Source organism: Enhydra lutris, unplaced genomic scaffold (assembly GCF_002288905.1).
Source record: "Enhydra lutris kenyoni isolate GAN:26980312 unplaced genomic scaffold, ASM228890v2 scaffoldscaffold3, whole genome shotgun sequence".
NCBI classification, from domain to species: domain Eukaryota; kingdom Metazoa; phylum Chordata; class Mammalia; order Carnivora; family Mustelidae; genus Enhydra; species Enhydra lutris.
The window spans coordinates 76589631-76611536 of record NW_019154087.1 but is presented as its reverse complement, the minus strand read 5'-3'; the positions used below and the strand labels follow the sequence as shown (position 1 = coordinate 76611536).

Below are 21906 nucleotides of genomic sequence, written 5' to 3'. Positions count from 1 at the left end.
GATGAAAAGAAAACATAACTACCAATGTAATGTTCAATCCTCTGAAATGACTAGCAGGTCGAAGTATATCATGCTGAGAATAGACAAGTATATTTTTTTAAAATAGGATGTATAGTATGGAAGACAGACCTGTATTTCTCTTAAAATCACAACAACTTCAACTACACAGAATGCTAAAGTAGTTCACAACTTTCTTCTGTTAAACATGTTGGCTTACTTTTTCACATTTTCTTTCTAAAATTTCCATGGTCTTCCATAAGATCCTGGGAATTCATAAACCTAATGTATCCATATTTTAGGGATAAATAGTTTTTAAAGCATTTATAGTTCAAAATTAGGGTAAATGTTATCAGACTATACCTATAGAATAAGAATTAATTGTAGAATAAGATAAGTAGTCATAGAATCTTTTAAACATAGCAGCTGGGAATTGACTAGGCTCTGCGGGTGAGTAACTGTCTTGGAGAAACACGTGGAAAGGTTAGAGGAATTTTAAAGATCCTTGGCTTTCTTGCTTCTAGAGTTTCATTCGGGAATCTATTTTAAGTAGTAAAGAAAGTTCTAGATCCCCACTATAGCTGACCTTCAATTCTAATGTTTGGGGAAGAAAAAAAAAATGGCATCTAAATGCTAAGATACAAGGTTTTGTAAAAATTCATATACTATGGAACCATAAATTTCAATGGTTGAGATACATAATACTAAGAAAAATTATACTAAACTGCATGTACGAAAGTTGCAAACTTTCTAACATGGCTCCTTCAAAACAATCAGAATATCTGTGTTAGAATTTTAACTTGCACGTGGGTAATTAGTGTAGGAACACATTTGAATTTTCTCACCATTAATAGTTTTCTGTTGGTTTAATTGAAAAATTAGGGTTTGACACAGGGCTTACTAACTACTACCTTGAGATGCTAACTGCGATGTAGTTTTCCAGTTTTAAACAATCTGTAAACGTTCATTCGAGGGGATACATTTCTTTAAACAGTTTGGATTCAGCCATAGAAATAATGTTATTGTTGCCATATGAGTTGCCATATAATGTTGCCATATGAGTCAGGACCATCAGAGTATTTTCTTAGTATAGTAAGACAATGATAAACATACACACCCAGGCAAAGTATAATACTTTTAAGATAGATTTCTACCATACCAATGCTTCTGCTGACAAGTTGTCTTGTGGCTAGTATTTTTACATTCCAAGTTTCAGGGATAAAAGAGACATTTTTAAATATTCTTAGATATTAAACAAGCAATGTCTGTGAGTTTCTTTTGGGGAATAAGTTCGTTATGTTTCTATTTGCTTCTGACAGAATTCACTTAATTGAAACAGTGATGGAGAACTTTTGAAATAAGATGTGTAAAGTACAGAAAAATATATTCAAGTATTTCAGAGACATATTGAGACAACGTAGTTTATCCTAACTCCACAATACCCAGTTTATCCCCAGGGAACACAAACAGCATGTCTGGCTCTAATCTATCTTTAGTGTAAGAATATATTCCCATGGTTTTGATTCACATCACAGCAAATGAAGAAGACTGTATTCAACTTTCAGGCACACAGTCCTCAAAGTAAGTAAAGAGTAATAATTTCTTCCAGTTGTGGCATTTGCATTTAATGACAAACTTGTTTTGTTTTTGTTTGTTTGTTTGTTTCCCCCTCATAGTGTTTTATTTATAAAGGAGGGCAGTTTGGTCCTTCACTAGCAAAAATTGCTGAATAAACATTATTTTTTCAAAAGTTATTTTTAAAAACTACTATTGGATAGACCAAAGCTCCATAACATTGAGAAACTTTTAACTTTAAACGGCAGTTCTTGCTTTTACTTTTAGAGTGATTAAAGTTCAGAAAATAATACCATTTGATTCAAAGACTGGCTTATTTTTTCCTCTTGAATCTGAGTTAATTGTTTTCTTAATGTTTTAAATCTTTTTCTGTCAATCATTTGGCCCCTTGAGTTTCCATGTAGCAAATCTGACCAACAATTAAATGTATCTAAAAAGCATTCTAGAACTTTTAAAAATACAACAGTACTGATAAAAAAAATAATGCAAAAAATTGCCAAACTGAAAAGAATCAGAGTCAGGTGTAATTTCACCACTAACTCTATCATATATTTGTACTTAATTACACTGCGTGAAATGAGTTAATGCCCCATTGCAGTTAAAATAATTCCATGGGGTTGCTGATAAATTTTAAGTAAAAATTTTATTTAAAATTATTCACATCTAGTGCATGGCATATATATTGAAATCATTAATTCAGAAATACAAAACAACCAATCCTTATTTTATAGAAATGACTTATTTATATAACTTAGAATTAAAATCTTCCCTCCTTACATTGGGAACTAAGAGTTTGAACCCATATAACTTTGATGGGAAACTGTTCTTACTAAAAAAATCTTTCATAAATCCATTTTTGTTTTAATTAAATTCATTTTTATCAAAATGTAAATACTACAATCCCATTGAATTTTAAAGTCTCATTCTAAGATAAAATATAAAAATCTTACTGAACTTTGTTCAATTATATCAAAACATTAAACATAATTACGTACAGATAGTTAAGCAACTGTTAAAAATCCAACAAAACAAGGGTGCTGGCTTGCATTTTGCAGTGTTTGGCAATAATTCCAAATACACAGTTATAACACTTATTTAAAAGCAATTCTCTTGTTTTCAGTATTTCCATCTTTTCATAGAGATCTAAAGTTAAGAAAAGTAGATTTTATATATAATATGATCTCTTATGCCATCTGTTTTAAATTTCCAAAGAGGGACATTTTGTCTTCTAAACAATTAAATTTAATTTTAATTTTATAATTTGAATTTTTTTGGTAGTACATAAGTTGATCCCATAACATTTATATGTACAATCCTCCGTTACTGAGTTTTCTGCTGAATTAATTGATTACTCTTCTGTTTTGTAGCTACACTATGAGAAAATATTTCAAAGCCTCAAGCTACTGACTTTTAAAATCTTCAACATTTCTGCTTTTCCTAGTTACAAAGTTAATTGTGTAAATTTTACTTTTGTAAGATTTAACGTCATTGAACTGAAAACGAAGAATTTCCAAAGCAGTTTTCACATGTACTATTATGTGATATTATATAACAATACAAACACATTGGCAGTAATACTTCCACTTACATGATATACAGTGAAAGGACAAATAATCTTAAATTAATATGAAATAAAATCCTCATAATATATATTTTTGTATCCATCAAAAGACTCTTAATCTGCCTTGTGACTTTGCATAGCATATCACAAAAATACCCACCCATATGCCATTTTAATGATGGTCATCATTTTTACGCCAACAAACACACACGTATACACACACCTATGGCAAAGAAACTTTCTTTTGAATTGATCGTTTGCACTTGCATTCCCCCAGAGGCTTAATCTTGTTGCTGATGAATATCCTCATGCCTAAGAATTTTATAGATAACCCAGTAGAAAATATTAAAAATCAAAAAGGCTAATGGGAAACAGGCTCGAGAGATGGTGTCAATCTTCTTGGCTCTGTCGATAAAAACCTTCCTCATTTCATCAGGACTTTTCGGCATTACCTGGACAGGATGGTTTGGGCCCTTCGGGGTCACACCATCTTTTGCTTGCAGACAGGGTCCCATTCCATAGGCTGTGAAGCTGAATCGACTTTCCCTTACCTCATCATCCTGTCATAAGAAAAACAAAAGAAAACACTTTAGTCATGGAATAGAGCCTGTATTTCAGAATCATAACTAAAACTTTATCATGATAAGTGTTACCATTTATTGTAACAGAAAGATAACTGAAGCATATAAAGATTGAGTTGCTTTTTCCCCATTCAAGTTTTATTGATTTATCCTGTTGCATCATATAAATGTGTCCACTAAGAAATATGAAACTCTTAACTAACATGTTTATTGGGAAAACTACAAATTCTTGTATTGTCTCTATATGGCTAGAATAGTTAAATAAATAGAGAAAGAAAAAGAACCTAGTGGGATATTATGTGTTATCTATTCATATACCATGTTTGTTTTACATTATGTGTTTAAATGGGTAAATACACGATGTCAAAGGGTGAAATATCAAGATCATTGACTGGATTTTTCTTTTTCATAGAGGTAAACGTCAATGTTTATTTCCTATGATTTTTAGATTACTTCATTGGAAAATACAGTCTAGCTTAAGAACACTGCTTGGTTTTTGTTATCCTCACTTAATGTTACTTCTCTCTTCTACACTAACCCATTTAGAAGACTGAAGATAGTCACATGTTTTAGTTTATATGAGATTACTTTTCAGGTAAATTGAGTTGAAATTATAAATGAAATTTGGCAGAAGTTCATCTCATGTTAAGGAAAATTGTTTAACTTATTATGCTCCAAAACCTATTATTTAAGTTACTATGTTACCTTTCCTTCTCTTGAATGTTACGAATTAAAGAGTTCTCCATATATGTGTGTGAAAAGAAAACCAAAATTTAAAAGAAAAACTGTTTAATGAAAATGTGATAAGTGAAGTGTGCTCATGATAGGAAAATATGGTATTTAGGAGTTTATAATTAAAATCATTAATGAGTAATTTACTTTAATGCACTTATTTAGAATGTAACAGTAGTGATTGCCAATTAATTGGATTTTTGCTACTAAAACTGAAAGTTAAAAAGATATTTTATGAAGTTGCTACAGCTCTTCCTTTATTAAAGTAATTTTTAATAGTAATATAGGAGACAAAAGTAATTGCCTCAAACACTTGAAAAATTATTTTGGGTCTATGAAAATAGAGGCTCAATGAACAGTATATTACAAAATATGAACATGAAAAATGGAAATTAAAATGGATTCTAAATATGAGAAGATGAGCAAAGTTGATGTAATAATGTATAAAATGGTTTTTTTGGGAATTATGGAGTGAGGCAATTTCATACGACAAAAACATATAATTATTGGAAAATAGCTTAACCGTAAGATTTATGAGCAGTTGAATTTTGAGGAAAGAAATATGAGATAAAAGCTGATGATCCTAATTACACATAACTACTGTTGTCATCTTATAAAAATGGGAAATTGATTTTTCAATACTCTTTAATAAGGGTGTTCATTTATACTGGCAATTTTTTTTTAGCCTCCATGGGAATTTCAAAGCTAAATTATTATTTGCCTTGAATTTCTCTGTTTTAGAAAAAAATGAATATACAAGAAATTAAACTGTAAGTGCTAAATTAACATCCTTATAGATTAGGAAATCATGCTGGTGTTTGCATTCCAGAAAAAAGGTATAGTTTGTTTGAATAATTTATATAGCTTTATGTGCACATCAGCTGACTGCTGAAGTATAAAACAGCCTTTTAACCTATGTCAGCCCATGTGTTGAAAAAAAAATCCATCTCAAAATAGGGCAAGAGTCATTTTTCAATGAACATTTACTGCGAGGTACTGACATATTCGTTGAACCAGTTAAGAGATAAATTACAAAAATACTAAAATTTTAGGATTCTATCTGCTGTGTTTTGTAAAGTGGGGTTCACTTACTTTCAGTCTCCCCTGGTTTTACTGAGAAACAACTGACATATATAACTGTATCAGTTTAAGCTGTACAGTGTGATGGTTTGATTTACATATATGGTGAAATGATGATCCCAATGGGTTTATTTAATACCCACTATCTCCTAGAGATACAATAAAAGGAAAAGGAAAAACTCTCTTCTTGTGATGAGAACTCTTAGGACCTACTCCCTTTTCTGTAGGTCATACAGAAGCATTAGTTCGCTCATCATGTTGTAGGTAAGTAATAGTCCTAGTACTTATTTATCTTGTAACTGGAAGTTTGTATCTCTAACCACTACTCCCACTTACTCCCTTTCTAACCATCTATTTGGAAGAACTTATTTTCAGACCTTAGAGAAACCTACCCCATTACTCATCTCGAAAAATCTTTTTTTAAGATTTAAGCTATTCATGGATCGGTCCGTTATTTTCAACCGTATCCTTCCACATAACTGTGAGTACAGGGTTAACGTCAGACCTGGGCTGATGAATGACTCCTGATTCTTTGCACAACATTTCCTTGAAAACAATAGAGTTAAGCTAAATGGGGAACATGGAATTGGGTACATTTACTGCACAGAGGTTGTTGTGTGGGGCCCGAAGGCCTTTGGCCTACGTGACCAGAATGTATACAGGCTTGGTAGGAAATCAAGGCTGTGGCTTCTCTGTGTTGAGGGGATAATACAGGCCTTGACGTTTCCCCATGGCGTGCATCTCCATGCACCTGTGGATAAGGACAAGAGCAACTGTGCTCTTGAGCGACTCCCCTGCCTCCCAGTGAGATGAAGATACTCGGTCTGATGGGTTGGCTGCTTCCCATGCTCCCATAGGACCAAGTAAACTTCATAATAGGTTATAAAGCCTGTTGTGTCTGGGGGGTTTGATTGGCAACTTTCACCTCGAATTTCAGCGGTGGTGACGGAAGTTGAACTGGCTTTCAGATTGTTTCAGACTCACTATGGCCCAAAGTTCTGGAAGGGAGTTTGGTGAGAATGAGATCCTGATCCATCCTGGGTTTGAGGTTGCCAAAGCCCTGCAGAAAATGACTGGGATAACTCTTGCTATTGGAATGTGGCTGACACAGAATTCTCCCTTGTTGAATTGACAGATGGGTAATTAATGACATAGAATTGAAACAGACCAGGGTGAGGGAACTGAGAGGAAAGTGACTCAAAACGCAAGGAATGTCTTCTCTTCTATTTCATTGATTATCTGTGAAACTGAAACCACTTGGCTGAAAGAGGAGTTAGAGCAAGGACAGCAAGCAGCTTCATGGCCTGGGCTCAGGATGAACGTGAAAGCCCATTCAGGACTTAGAAAGACTTGCATTTTATCCTGATGGGACTTCTTGGCAAACCCAGGCAAGCAACACTGGAAACTTATGAGTATCCAACAGCCCTGTCCGATGGAAATTTAATGGGAGCCACAGACAAAAATCACGTGTATAATTTTCCATTTAAATTTTACATTAGTTAATTTTAACGAGATAAAAGAAAGAGGTAAAATTAATTTTAGTATTGTATTTTTTTTAATTCGGTAGGCCCTAAATGTGATTTAAACATTCCTTTGAAGTAAAAATTAAGGAGATAGTTTACACTCTTTGTTTCATACTAAGTCCTTGAAACAGTGTATATTTATTTGTAATACACCTCAGATCAGACTCTACATTTCCAGGACTCGATAGCCACTTGTGGCTTAAATCTACCATTTTGGATAAAGCAATTATAATGTAAAGGGTCTCTTTACTGTGAAATAGCAGCCAATATCTGGGGAATCAATCTGGGCTTTTTGGAGCTTTAGGTTAATTGCCACAGGGATGAAAAAACATGAAAAATGATGTTGGCTGTGAATTCTAACTTTTAACTTGCAGCAGCTACTGGCAGTGGAATCAGTGACCCTTTTGCCTAAAGCCTGGGGTGGTATGAGGCTGTGCTGAGAACCGGCTCCCTGGTTCCCTCAACTCTGGTAGATGCTATGATTAGCAGCTCCACCAGGTATGGGTTCTCCATGTTCTCCTTTTGGAAATGCAGGAGCGTATGTATGACTCATGGGGATACTTGCTCTGACAGCTGCCACGCTGGTTTCACTGATGGGAAAACTATCTGGGCTATTCAGAAGAAAGATCATAGCCAGAGATAAATCTATTAGCTCTCTTTAGGTGACTTTTAAGACACAGAATGAAAAGTGACAGGAGTCCTATGAAAGATTTCCTGGCACATGATTGCCAGCTGGGAGGAAGGAAATCTGTTGCAGTTCTAGCAGCTGCTTCCCTTAAGGAACCCTGTTAAATCTGCTTTCATCTCACAAGTTAAATCAATGATGCCGATGGGGAATGGAAACAGAAGGCTCTGATATGGGCTGCTGAAGTTCCTCCATCCTTTCAGGCAGTTGAAACAAAGAAGACTGGTTTTGAAGGCCACGCTCTCCTTGCCCAGTCCCGAGCGGGATAATCAGTGGATGTTATCACCTTTGTCTAAATGCATAATTGGAAAGGCCGCGACATGTGAATGAACAATCTTGCCGTTTCTGGCTTGAACTTAATCTTGGGCTGTTGTTTCTTAGCCCAGCTGTAGTTGGATTGGATGTCCTAACATGGGAAGCCCTAAGAACTGTCTCAACCTTCCCCTGTGGGAACTATTAAACAGCACAAGATTCCGGGAAGGTAAACGAAATTCTTAGCTCCGATTAAGGAAATACTAGAAGCAGGGGAGCTAGTCCCTCATTTGTTTTCTCTAGAAGATCTAGGTCTGTCTGGCTTATTATAAAGCTAAATGGGGCCTGCACTGACTGCTGACCACTTGGGGTCACTAAAAAGTCGCCCAACAGCTTTTATTGTGGTAAATGGTAAAAATTGAAGAGTTTCAGGACAAAGGAGGCTGGCAAGCCTTTTTTTTTTAGATTTTATTTTTAAGCTATCTCTACACTCAACGTGTGGCTCAAACTTACAACTCCAACAGCTCCAAGATAAAGAAAGAGTTGCATGTTCCACTGATTGAGCCTTCTAGGCGCCCCAAGTCTGGTCTGCTTGGGCAGACTTGAACAAGGCTCCCCGCCCCCACCCCCCACCCAGGGCTTTCCTTTCAAGGTCTATATAAAGGAAAAAATCTGATGCTGTGTGTCTTCATGTGGGGTAGACCCAATTAAGGAAACCTGAATTCTCCAGCATATTATCACAGCCTGGTTGGAAACAGTTTTTTGTTTTTTTGTTTTGTTTTTTAAGATTTTATTTATTTATTTGACAGACAGAGATCACAAGTAGGCAGAGAGGCAGGCAGAGAGAGAGAGGAAGAGAAGCAGACAGCCCGATGCGGGGCTCGATCCCAGGACCCTGGGATCATGACCCGAGCCGAGAGCAGAGGCTTTAACCGACTGAGCCACCCAGGCACCCCCTGGTTGGAAACAGTTTGGTCCAGGTCACTTTCAAAAGGAAGTTAGTTAATGGTAAATGGTAGTTTCCCTTTCTGAGGAGAAAGTCAAGGGAGGGTTTAGAAACTAGTGACTAGGGAGAGGAGGCTAACTAATCCAGCTGAAATTCAGGGCCCAGCCCCATCTGTCCCATTTCTGGAAATAATCTGGGTAAACCAACTAGACACAATTAACACACAATAAAGGACAAACTGTTATCTCTTCTTCATCCCACCATGAGAAAACCAGTTGTAGCACTATTTGAAATTTGGCAGATACATTTTTATTTCTATGGGCCTCTTGTATAAAGTGACTAAAAGACAGTCTGAATTGGAAAGGGGAACAGGGGCAAACAGGGGTGAGAGGTCTGAGGCAGGCAATAGCCCAAGTAACCTCTCTGAGACCTTAACATTCATCCCTGCTAGGGATATCTGCTACTAACACATGTAGACTGGCGTTTCTGGAAAAGGCTCAACAGTGGTGCCCTAAGATGGCTGCCAGAATTCAAGACTAGAAAGCTCTCCATGCTGTGAGTAGGTTTAATCTATTTGAATGACATCTACTGACATTCTCCTGTGCTCTGGTAGAAACAATCCCCAAACTGAAGGAACCTGAAAGGCATCAGCCTATACTTAGGTTTAAAATACCTATCATGTTGGGGCACCTGGGTGGCTTAGTTGGTTGAATGACTGTCTTCAGCTCCGGTCATGATTGCGGGGTCCTGAGATTGAGTCCTGCATCAGGCGCTCTGCTCAGCAGGAAGCATGCTTCTCCCTCTGCCCCCCAACCCCAACCCCACCACACTGCGCATGCTGGTGCTCTCTGTCTCTCTCTCTCTCTCTCTCTCTCTCTAAAATAAATCAATAAAATCTTTAAAAAATAAAATAAAATACCCATCATGTTATGATAGGTAATGTCAGCAAGGTATTTCAATGTTAGTGACCTAAAAAAATGAAAATGATATTATTCAGGAACAAGCTAAGGGGATTTACTCAACCAAAGTAAATCATGGCCTGCTTGACAATGGACCAGAGATGGAATCTCTAGTTGAGCTTCCTGGACCAGAGATGGAATCTCTAGTTGAGCTTCCTGGAGTAAGTGATATGAACCTCATGATTCTCTTCCCACTGAGACAAAACAGGTCACCTGGTTGACCGATGGAAACTTTTACAGAGAAGATCAGGGCTCAAACCATACCTGAAGTCAAATAAAAAAAAATTGTAGTTGAAGAAAGCAAGGTAAGTCTACAAAATGGGCTGACTTGAGAACCAGCATGTGTGGCAGTATCAGGAGAACTGGTTCTTCCTCTCAGAGTCAAAGACTCCTGACCCTAGCCAGTGGTCTTGCCTTATGCTCAGGCAAATGGGCTGGTCAGGTGGACATTTAAGAACATCCCAGGGTGGCTGATGAAACTCCTTATAAAAATTCCAGGGTAGAATTAAATTAGGTCAGGTAATCCCTGCCTAGTTGCTGGCTCAGAAGGGGACTAGAATGCCAAAGCAGATGTCTTGGACCGGCCATGGAAGTGGCCATGGTGGTGTCCAGACCACGCAGCAATGGACAAAACCGTGACACAGTCCTCTGTTGTGCAATAGAGCCACTGATGTAGTGGGATCTTGACCTGAATATTAATGAAAGAAAATACTGCTTGAACATTGCCTTTGAGCTAAATCTCCTGAGGGTAAGTGCTAACACAGAGCTGGCAGATGGAATAGTAAGGTCTTTGATTAGGGTTCCTGGAGGATTCAGTGGATTTTGGCAGAAATAGACAGTGAGTCCATCTTGGGCTTTGTTTACCCTGTTAACAAGCCACAGCTGAAAATACTATTAATGGCTTGGAACGAAGTGTTTTTATATCAGTCTGTGCTCCTGAAACAGATCTCATTGGACAAAGGAATACATTTAAGCATGACCAGGGTATAAAATGGCCCAAGAGAACAACATGACAAATACATTTAAATAGAAGTTGGAATGAGCAATTAAAACACTTGTTACTGAAGATAGGGTGACAAGGACGTGAGCCGGCTAGTTCACTGGATGAGTGTGTCGATCATGTAGCTATGAGTGACCGTAATGAGGAATGCCTTTAATAAGTTTCTAGTGTCTGGTGGTGGAAGTGTGAGGGTCGGGAACAATGCTGGGAAACAATTCTGTCCTTCCCACCTCACGGGTACTTCTTTTGTGTTATAATCGTTCTGATGGAAAATATGAGTATATATTGTATACTTGATATAATGGTTCTGGAACCACGATTGCATTTTCTAGCTAAAGGGATCATTGCTGCTTATGACACACATCTTTTTCTTTTTAAACTAGGAAGACATCCATGCTCTCTGTTTGTGAGGGGACAAAACATCTGATGTGTTTGAGTCCCATGAAGCTTCTCCATTAGAGGAAGATACTTTCTTCGGTGTTTCTCCTGCCTTTTGACCATCTATAAAGTTAAGTAAATGACATATGAAACCAAAGCTTATCTCTGTCTCGTAAGCATGGTTGCTTCCTAAAACTGTAATCAGGGTTGTGGTGTGGTAATGAACAAAGCTACTTGATATTTAGATTTTTTTTTTAATAGAAAAATTGACACACTGGAACAATTTAAACTTAATCATCTTTAGGTAGCATGGGTCCCTCATAAAATTTGACAACAACTTATAAGATTACCATCATTCTACGTGCACACAATAAATGACAGTCTAGGGGAAGGCGATGTTTCTCATACAAGGCTAACACCTGTCTTGGCGTCACTGGGAGGAGTTGCTGAGATCCAGTTTTCTAGATGGGCAACTGTGGAAGTTCAAACTTATTAGCCTTTAGGTTGTCCCACCACCAAGCTCTCTAGGTGACCAGAACACACGGCCAAGTTGTGGAAACAAGCGTTTCCAAGAGGCACAAAGTATCTATCTAGTAGTTTTGAATTTTTAGTGATGCAACAGTCTTTGGATTCTTCTAATACTCTAATTTAGATTTTAAGTGGCACTTTATGAAAACATAGTCTGGGATGACTTTTGTGTTAGTATTTAACTATTATTTTATTATTTAATAATTTCTGCTTTTAAGGAAAGCTGTTTCTAAGTAGGACTATACACAAGGCAATCTATATGATCTGTGTCTTTATCCATTTTTAAATCAATGGCATCTATGGGTATCCTGGACAATAGGTTTCAGGTAATTATGTGTTACAGTGTGATTTGGTGCATTATTGTTCTCAAAAGCATCTGGAAGATGATTTCACTAACGTATCATATTTCCAATTAATTGTGGAGTTGAAAAAATAGAAACTTTTAATTTCAGTAAAAACACTTCCCTTGTGAAAATATCTTGTTCAAATACTTATTCCCTGATAATGGAAATGACACCAAGATGCTGAGGAGAACTTAGGTTCTAAAGATATAAAAATAGGTTGGGTATTGGCAATTACAAAACATATGTGCTAAGAGAAGTAATTTTCAATTATTTCCTACGTCGCAAAAACATTAGATGATCCAAATTTAAAATCTGACTCAAGATTGACACTCAAAATGCAGATGTTTAATTAAGCATTCATCACCTATTGCCTGGAGTAAGGATCACCTTCATTATGTAACACTCCGATTCTTGGTTTCTTATCCCAGGGAAAGAATATAGCACTATCTAGCAGGTTTTTTTAGGGTGAGGGAAAGAATATAAAATGCTTAATAAAGTACTCAAATTAAGGTTGTTGTATTTTTCAATATTTTGTTTATTATAATTGTGTTATTATGCATAATATACAACCTGAAAGGAAACTACAAATAACAACTGGAATCATCGTCCTCTTAGGTATTTTAAATACCAAACTCACAACAAAGTACTATGTAAAATAGGCCGGCCCAGTTGCTGATTCTGCAAATGGCCTTGCACTTGGGTACTGTTGCACTAAAAATTAACCAAGGCCATGAAACTGAAAAGATCACGTTTCTGCCGTAACCTTCACTGTCATGCTGTTCTAATAGATGGGTTTTGCTATCTGACTGCTAGGATTCTTTGCAAATCTAGTTTCTGCAATCAAGGAGTCATCAGTGTTTTGAACATGTTCTATGAAACAGCACAAGTATTTTGGATGTGCCCGTGAGATAAGGCACATGGATACATCTTGCTTCTTCAGAAACAGGATATCAGTTCTGTTGGGTCAGCTTCCACTCTGGCCCAACAGTCCAGATGGCCAGAGAATAGGGAGAGAACAAGGACCCTTGGAGTGCAGAAAAATCATGTGATTTTGTTGTCATTGTGTTGTTAAATTACTGGGCTATAGCAGTTGTTTTTTTTTCTTTTTCCCCCAAAGCTACACTTAAAAGAATAATTTTAAGAATGGATGAAGCATTCCTTTTTTTTTTTTTTTTTTTTTTTATTTATTTGACAGACAGAAATCACAAGCAGGCAGAGAGGCAGGCAGAGAGAGAGGAGGAAGCAGGCTCCTTGCTGAGCAGAGAGCCCGATGCGGGGATCGATCCCAGGACCCTGAGATCATGACCTGAGCCGAAGGCAGCGGCTTAACCCACTGAGCCACCCAGGCGCCCCGGATGAAGCATTTCTAATAGATCACTATTAGTATTAGATTATTATATTAGAAGGAGCAGCAAACTATTTTATGACTAAAGTAATTTCTTTGTTTTGTAAAACTCAGTCTTAAAATTACCCTGTGTTTATGTATGTTTAGCTGTGCAGTGATATTCTTTATTCCAATTAGTACTCAAATATGTCTTGGGCATAATTCAGTTTTCTGCAGTCATCTTTAGCTTGAGTTTCTAATAGACTAAAGGACAAATAAGCAAAGGGTCTAGACAAACATCTAAAACTTTTGTATCCAACACTATGTGTTAGCCAATATTTGATATTCATAAAGTTAAGCACTTTCCAACTCAAAATATAAGCAATAATAAAGATTAAATAGAATGAATTAAAAATGAGCAAAAGAACATGGCTGATTAAAAAGGTAAAAGTGAAGAAATGGCTTAATTTATTCACAGGTAAAACCTTCCTAATATGCTTTAAGCAAGTTAGAAGGGTAGGCAATGAAAAATGTAAAAATCCATTTAGTTAGTATATAATTCTTTCACTAAGAGGACCCGTTTTCACTAAGTTTGAAAGTGAGAAAAATGTTTCAGTAATTAAGCATCGATACCACACTGGGAAACATTCTATATACTTTTTCATTTTCTTAGAGGATTAGGCCAAAGACTGACTCACACTAACATGTATATTATAACTAGAAATATTAAAAATAGAAAATCCAGGCCTAGACTTTGTCATTCAGTTGAATTGTTTCATTTCCATCACAAAAAGATATATATTAACATACATGTGAGATAAGAATTAATTTCCTATCCTCTTCTTAGTCCTCAAAAATGACCAAAGAAAAAAAATCTTATTTTTGGGTGTGGAAATGGTGAAGACATGAAGCTTACTAATGAGTGGTAATAAAACATGGATCCTCTAAGATAGCATGAGTGATGATTTATTGTGTGAACTGCTGTGAGATACACCACCATTAAATACATTATTTTCATCCTAATGTTTCTCCCCTGGTAGGTGCCTTTGTGTGTTCTATATACACTCAAGATGTTCAGTAATTATGCCAGAGGCCTTTCTGTTGAAATTATTTTCCATAACTTCTAATTGCCAAATAGGAAAGTGACAAAGGAAGGAAAAGTGAATTGCTATTAATTTCCACTTACATGATTTCAATGTGTGGATTTGGAAAAAAAATTACTAAGGAACATAACAATGGCTTATTTTTGTTGAGAAAAATCACCATCGCTTAGAAAATGCTGAGGTAAGATGAAATATGTGAATAAACTAAAAATTCTTTTTCCAAAATAAATAACAGTTGAAAATAAGATATTCAGTTTAACACATCTATATACATTTCTATATTATTTTGAAATTTGGAAAGCTTAAAAAAAATTAGAGATGACGTTAAAGATACTTCATAGTTGCAAGTCAACTGTCAATATAAAATTCTTTGAAATCTAATTCCCAGGAGAATTTTGCATTTATTATTGATGACACGTGAATTAGTTATGAATTAGCCAAGTTCATGTCTGGTGTATTGAATTTAGATTCAGAAATGGTCTGGAAGTTGTTAAATGGTAAAATATAAGCTTAAAAAGATGAACACTTAAAACAATATAAAAATGGAACACATACATTTTAGGAGATTGATGAAAAATCAATAAAATACTTTTTAAACACACATATATCTAGTCCTAGCACAATATGTTAGATTCATTTAGTGTGAACTCAGAATTATGGACTGACATAAAATAATACATTATAAATAGACAATTTGTGTAAAGGCAGTATGTACACTTTAATTTGAGATGAAATTCACTGTAATGCATGTAAAATTAGATTAAGTAGAGATTGTATTAGTTTGTTGAATACTATTTTCCTAATCAGATATTTCAAAGGGACATAGCTCTAAGAATTAGGTGTATTTAGCACAAACTACAGATATTTGTTTGCAGGAAATCATTAAATTCTTACAATATCTGCTTTACCTGAGAGGATAAAATTTCAAACCCCTGTAAATCAGAGTCATTCAGATATACATTAGTAAAAACAATCATTCGTTATCCTTAGAAATTACCCTGAGTTATTTTTGAAGTAAGACAGCATGTAAACACGTAAGTCAATAAAATAATGACAAGTTTTGTACAGATAGTCAAAATGCAGTCAGTGATACCTTAATCGTAAAAAGATAACCATCGTGGCTCGCAGAATCTAAACTTGGTGGTTGTTTCTCAAATCTAGAACTAACGGTCCACCTTTGTTTCATCTGAGCATATACATAATAATGACTACACAATAACAAGCAGGAAGCTAGAGGCGCTAGAATACCGTGGGTCATGTCTTCTCTCCGCAAACCATTGCATCAGTACACCGTGATGCAGGAGAAGCTACGTGAAATGCAACCCCGTATCAGCCATTTCTTTTAAAAAAGAACATAGATTCAGAAACATTTTGGCACATCTTTATACCCTTGCAGGACTAAAGTGATGATATCACACGTGGGAAGAGCAAACTTCTGACCAAAGTATTTTCATATCATGCATACACCCATACATATACAGCACTGGGGAGAAGCGTCTATGACATGGTGCAGTGGGTAGTCAGCACACAGCAGGCTATGACAGTGTGGGGTGGGGAACTTTGGATGCAAGAGCAAACTTGTAGTCTTTCACAAAAGACCGCTTGTACCTTAATAGGGAAAAGGTCAGATATAAGAGATTCCATACAATGCTAAGCCAATGCTGAACCAAGTTAAAACTTTCCTAGGAATAGTGTAAGGTCCCCTGCTGTAACAAACATTTTATATTGAGGCTATTTTATTTACTTTGCCTATTCTGCCAACTTAGAGTGCTTGGGAAAACTATGTTAAGTCCATACTCGTGAAGATAAAGGGCTTGGGGCCAACATTTAGCTCATTTAGACTCATTTAGATTATGTTGATTTAAAGATTTACATTGCTCTGTTTCTCAGCAAAATACATATTTTTTTTTTAAAAAACGATGAATTTGGTCAGCCTAGAGGGTCATTCGGGTGAGAAAAATAGTTTTCAAAAAGTCAAAATGATCACCCCCAAATTTGCATTATTACAAAATAAATGGAATGCATAAATTTCTAATGAATGTCTTTGCATTACCATACTGTTTCTTTTTTAAAAACAAGTATTGATTGATTGCTGCTGAAGTAAACCTAAGTTGTCATCAGACTTCTTTGTGCATTGTTCTTGTAAAGCAATACTTAATTAAATGTATTTTTTATACTAAAGCTCCTATAAGCATTAACTGCTTAGTTACTAGAAATTTAAATATATTTTCTCCCAAAGAAGCTATTTGTGTTATGCAAACACAAAGCAATTAAAATTTGTCAAAATTTATAGTTAAGATAATTAAGTAAAAGTAATTGGATCAAGTGAATTTTTCCCCCCAGGGATGAAAAAATAAAAGTGAAGTGGGAAGTGGCTAGCTATGTTGGGAACAAATATACAATATTAGTAGAAAAAATAATTGAATGATTACATGTTATAATATAAGAAAACTTAGTAAATGCTTTAAAATAATACTGGCTCTAGATACGTGGTATGAAATTGAGAAACCTTCAATTAGATGAATGTAACATGTTTCTGGTCTGTGCATCTAATGTTATATCCATTCTTAACCAAGATGTGCAGCAGAATCATCTGGGGAGGTATGTTTAATTGCACTTTATTTCAGAAATTAAGTTTTTTGGTTTTTTTTAAAAAGATTTTATTTATTTGTCAGAGAGAGTGAGCACAGGCAGACAGAGTGTCAGGAAGAGGCATAGGGAGAAGCAGACTCCCTGCTGTGCAAGCAGCCCGATGTGGGACTCGATCCGAGGACGCTGGGATCATGACCTGAAGGCAGCCGCTTAACCAACTGAGCCACCCAGGCGACCCTAGAAATTTAGTTTTAATAGACTGGACTGTTTATTATTTCCCAGCCCAAATTCTTGGCTTGAGTGTGTTTAAATGCAATCATTGAATGCTATATTATAGTGGTCAAGTCCAAAAACTAATCGCTCTAGCATAGACTACCTTTCTAACTATTTAGCTATTATACTTGGACATGTGACCTTGTGATCTCTTTTTAATCAAACATCTCAAAGGATGCTGCCATCAAAAAACCAAAATCGCTCCTTTATTATAAAGAATCTCAACTTCTCTTAACATTAAGAAGGGATTCTAGAGATACATAGGTTGAACAAAGTATTTTATTTTTGCCTTACTTATAGTTCTCTATTTTCTGACAAGAAAGGGTGCATTTAGAACTTATTTGTACAAATACATTTTCTATGAATTTTTAGAACTAATTTTGTCAAGACAAATGACTATTTCTTTCATGTAGACTATTATAAGATTATATGTGTTATTTCTGTTTAATGTATATTTAAAGATCATTTTGACCAATCAAATAACTCAGTTGATTAGATGAAGGATAATATTTAAATATTTTTTACTGAGTGAGGGAAGACAAATGGAGTTTGAAAAAGAGAATATCCTTAGCTGAAGGGGCATGGTGATTGTTTAACTTTAACTATGCAAGGGGCCATGTTTCCCCACCAAACACTGCATGGGTGCAGAATACGCTCTCTGCTTTTTCCACTGATGACCACATTCCTCTACTTAGAGTTAAGAAAGTGAATTTACCGTGTCTGAGAAACGGTAAAACTTCTCCAATGCAAAAGCTTCTGTCTGTGGGAAGGTAAAGTGGACCAAGGGATTGAGAAACCAGAGAATCAAGTCATATATGAGTAAATATAATTGCACAACTGTTTTTAATTGCATATATCATTTACACATACATATGTATCAAATTAATCAATTTTCACATATGCAAGGTATCCAACCCCCCAAATATGAAATGAACTAAAAACAAAACAAAAACCCTATTTTTTTTTCTTGCACTAAATCTCCACTACAATATCCCTGAATATTTCAACTGGTCATTAGAAAATAATAAGATACTACTCTTCTTGCATTTCTATATTTTCCTAGAGAGCCACTCATTAGAAAATTTAATCTTGTCATCTTTCTGTGAGTAAAAAATTATGGGCTTCACTATATATCCTGATATTCTTACTGGGAGTGAAACTCAAGAGCTACTTTGGTAGGATAATTTTTTTTTTTTTTAAAGGAGAACCAAAACTGAGCATCTACAGTTACAGTCTATTCTGTTACCCATTGGACACTGTGGCTGTTGGATGTGTGGTGGGTGTGGAATGTGAACTCTCAATCGCCCTTTGGACATCATATATCTAGTATTTTCCAGCACCTGGTTGATACATTCTACATTGTATAGGAAGGAGGAGAAAGGCAGAGAAATGGAAAAATAAAAGTGAAAAAGCAAACCAAAATGAGAAAGGTAAATAAGTATTACTTTACTTCAGATTAATGACATTAGAAGGAAAAATCGTCTGTATCAGTCATTTAAGGGAAAGGAAAACAGGAACTTTACTGTTATGATGCAGCATTTTTTGTCCTGTGATAGTGTTTCATCCAGTGCCAAGTGTCATGAGAGGAAAGAGGAGCAAGTAGGCAGTAGGGAGGGAGAAAAAAGGGGAGGAAAGAGAGAGAAAAAGATGAAGAAAAGTATAATGAAACCTGTAGATGGGGGTGTGGTGGGGAGAAGGAGATAGAGAAAAGTGAACCTCTCTATTAAAATATGTTTCAATATACAAATGATGTGCTTTTATTTTCATACCAACTTGATCAAATAAAAGCTCAGACACTGTTTTCGTCCCACCCATGAGTTACTCAGAGGATCACAGTCCTTGATGTTCCTTCCATGATACTGAGATTTGGGTATTTATCATGATGAGGGAGTCAATTAGACATGACTGAATTCATTATTACTTTAGAATATGTTTAATGCTCAGTACTGAGAGATCATGGGCTTAGGGCTTTAAAAAATTTTATGAACATGTAAATTATAGTGAATAATTCAGAAACCACAAGAAAACCTCAAGAAAAATTAAATCCTTTCAAAGTCCTTAAAAATGCATCTTATATGAACCAGAGTATTATTTCTAAGGTTTTAGTATGTTTTGACTTAAATATTCCAATACATCAGATTCTGGCCATAATTTCTCCTATTGCATAAACTTTGATAGTTCTCTATTGCATATGCGTCCATTTGCTTTTAAATGTCAGTTGGCACATTCACATGAAAAGAAGTAAACTCATAGATATGCTGGTCAATAGAAACTCTCCCTTCCAGAAGAAGAAAGGGGGTTGATCGGGCTCATGTGCACATAAAGAAAACATTACAAGTCCTAATAGAGGGGAACAACTCCATTCTGTACATCCAAATTCAATTATGAGATTACTTCTGCAACTTCCTGTGGTCTTCTAATGATATTCTCAATACAATTTCTTCTGGGTTTCATTTAACAGGTATGGCAAGGCAATAATAACACCTTCTTGTGTTTCAGTATAAATATCTTAATTCAGTATAAATATCTTTAGAGATTCAGTATAAATCAGTATAAATATTCAGTATAAATATATTAAAAACATGAAAGTATGCATGAGCAAGAGACCACATAGTTCTACATGAACATCATAGCATTAACAAATAGGTGGTATTTCATGGAAACGATGAAAGGAATTTGTTTGATAAAAGGAACAACTTAATAGCTATAGCCAGTGACATGTCAAGTAAGACCATCAGGAACACTTTCATGTTGCAAGTAAGAAATGATACATTTTGGTAATTGAAGCAAAAAATGGTGTTGTTCCAAGAAGTACATTAGAAAGAGGTTGATAAAGCTCTCATGCTAGTAGATAGGCTGTGTAAAAAGTAGAACTGCACGTCACCATTTTATCCCTGAAGCTATTTTTGACAATTTCTGTTTCGATTGGACAAAACCAAAGAAATATTTGTATCTTTTGGTTCTCAGACTTCACTTCCTCTCTGCACCACTCTATTTCATATAACAAATTTACTTTTCAGTGAAAACTGGTATCCCGCCAAACCCGATGCTTTTAATTGCCTACCTTATTCTTTCTCTTTCGTCGAAATCTCAGAAGTTCTTTGTGTTGTCTTGATACAAAATTTACAGCTGCATATTCCAGAAGTGCTGAAAACACAAAAAGGAGGCATACTGCCATCCAAATGTCAATAGCTTTGACATAAGAAACCTAGCAAAGAGAGAAAGGGTGAGCAAATTGAGTTGTATTGTTGTGTCTATCAAGAACAAAGCTGAATGTCTGATTCTAAATTGTTCCATTTACATCAGCTGGAAAAAGAAAGCAATAAGATCAAGACTTTTTTTTAATTTCATAAGCTTTTTAAAATTTCTTAATGATTAAATTATTTTTGCAAGTTTGTATATTAGTCATACATTACAACCTGTGTATGTTTTGTTAAAAACTGTTGTCCATTGAGGCAGAAGACCAAACATAAGATGAAGAAAAAATAAGTTGAAGTGTAATTTTACCTTCAGTGTAGTATAGGATAATGCTTGAGAAAGTATGAAGTAACATTGAAATATAGATAAAGCCACTTACCTTTTGGTTCCATATTTGCTTCACTAATTTTTTTATTTTGAAATAATTTAAACATTAACAAACGTGTTGCAAGAACAGTAAAAAAAATAAAATAAAATAAAAAAACAAACCAAAAAAAATGCTCGCAAGTTCCCCAGTTATTAACATTTGACCAAATGTTATATTTGTCTCTATCTCTATCATTTATTTTTTCCCCTTGAAATATTTGAGTATAATTTGCAGACATGATGGCCTATTACCTGAAATACCCATTGTATTTTCTAAAAGAAAATGACAATCTCCTCCTACATAACTCTAGTACATCCAACAAAATCAGATTGATGTTAAAAAAAATATTACCTTCTAATCCTAGAAACCCATTCTTATTTCAGCAATTGTCCCAAAAATGGCCTTTGTAGCAGAAAAACATTTTTCCAACCAGTCTAGGATTTAATCGAGAATTGTGTGTTGCATTTTGGCATCATTTCTCTTTAGTCTTCAGTGTGGAATATTTTGGTCAGTCTTTTCTCACCTTTTGTGATCTTGATATTTTGGATCTGTGTAGACCTGATATTTTCTGAGTGTCTCCCACCTTTGGCTTATGTGATGTTTCCTCATTTTAAACTCAGATTATGGGATTTTAATAGGAACAGTGATGCCCTGTTCTTCACAGTATACCATATCAGAAGGCACTGAACGTTGATCAGTTGGTTAAGGCATTGGCTACCATATTTCTCGACCATAAAGTGACAAATTTCCCTCATGTGGAGATATTTGAAACTACATATTATCTTCTCACTCTTTAAACTTTCATCCTTTAGACACTGATGACTTTTGTCTGAATCAATTATTACAATGATGATTTCCAAATGTGGGTTTTCTAATTCCATCTATATGTATTAGTTTGCATTCTACAG

General features: G+C 35.3%; 1 protein-coding gene across 2 annotated transcripts in view; it reads right to left on the bottom strand.

Annotated features, from left to right (window-relative positions):
* Positions 1 to 3414: 3414 nt before the first annotated feature.
* The window catches only part of LOC111156394 (glycine receptor alpha 3), a 215918-nt gene continuing 197426 nt past the window's right edge, over positions 3415 to 21906 (bottom strand). Inside the window, exons 8-10 of one of the 2 annotated variants that reach the window (XM_022517247.1) lie at positions 20498 to 20641; positions 18149 to 18193; positions 3415 to 3693 (exon numbers count right to left, since the gene is read on the bottom strand). In XM_022517247.1, coding sequence (XP_022372955.1) covers positions 3415 to 3693; positions 18149 to 18193; positions 20498 to 20641 — 468 coding nt within the window. The remainder of the gene's footprint in view (positions 3694 to 18148; positions 18194 to 20497; positions 20642 to 21906) is intronic. The other variant, XM_022517256.1, reaches the window with a different exon arrangement.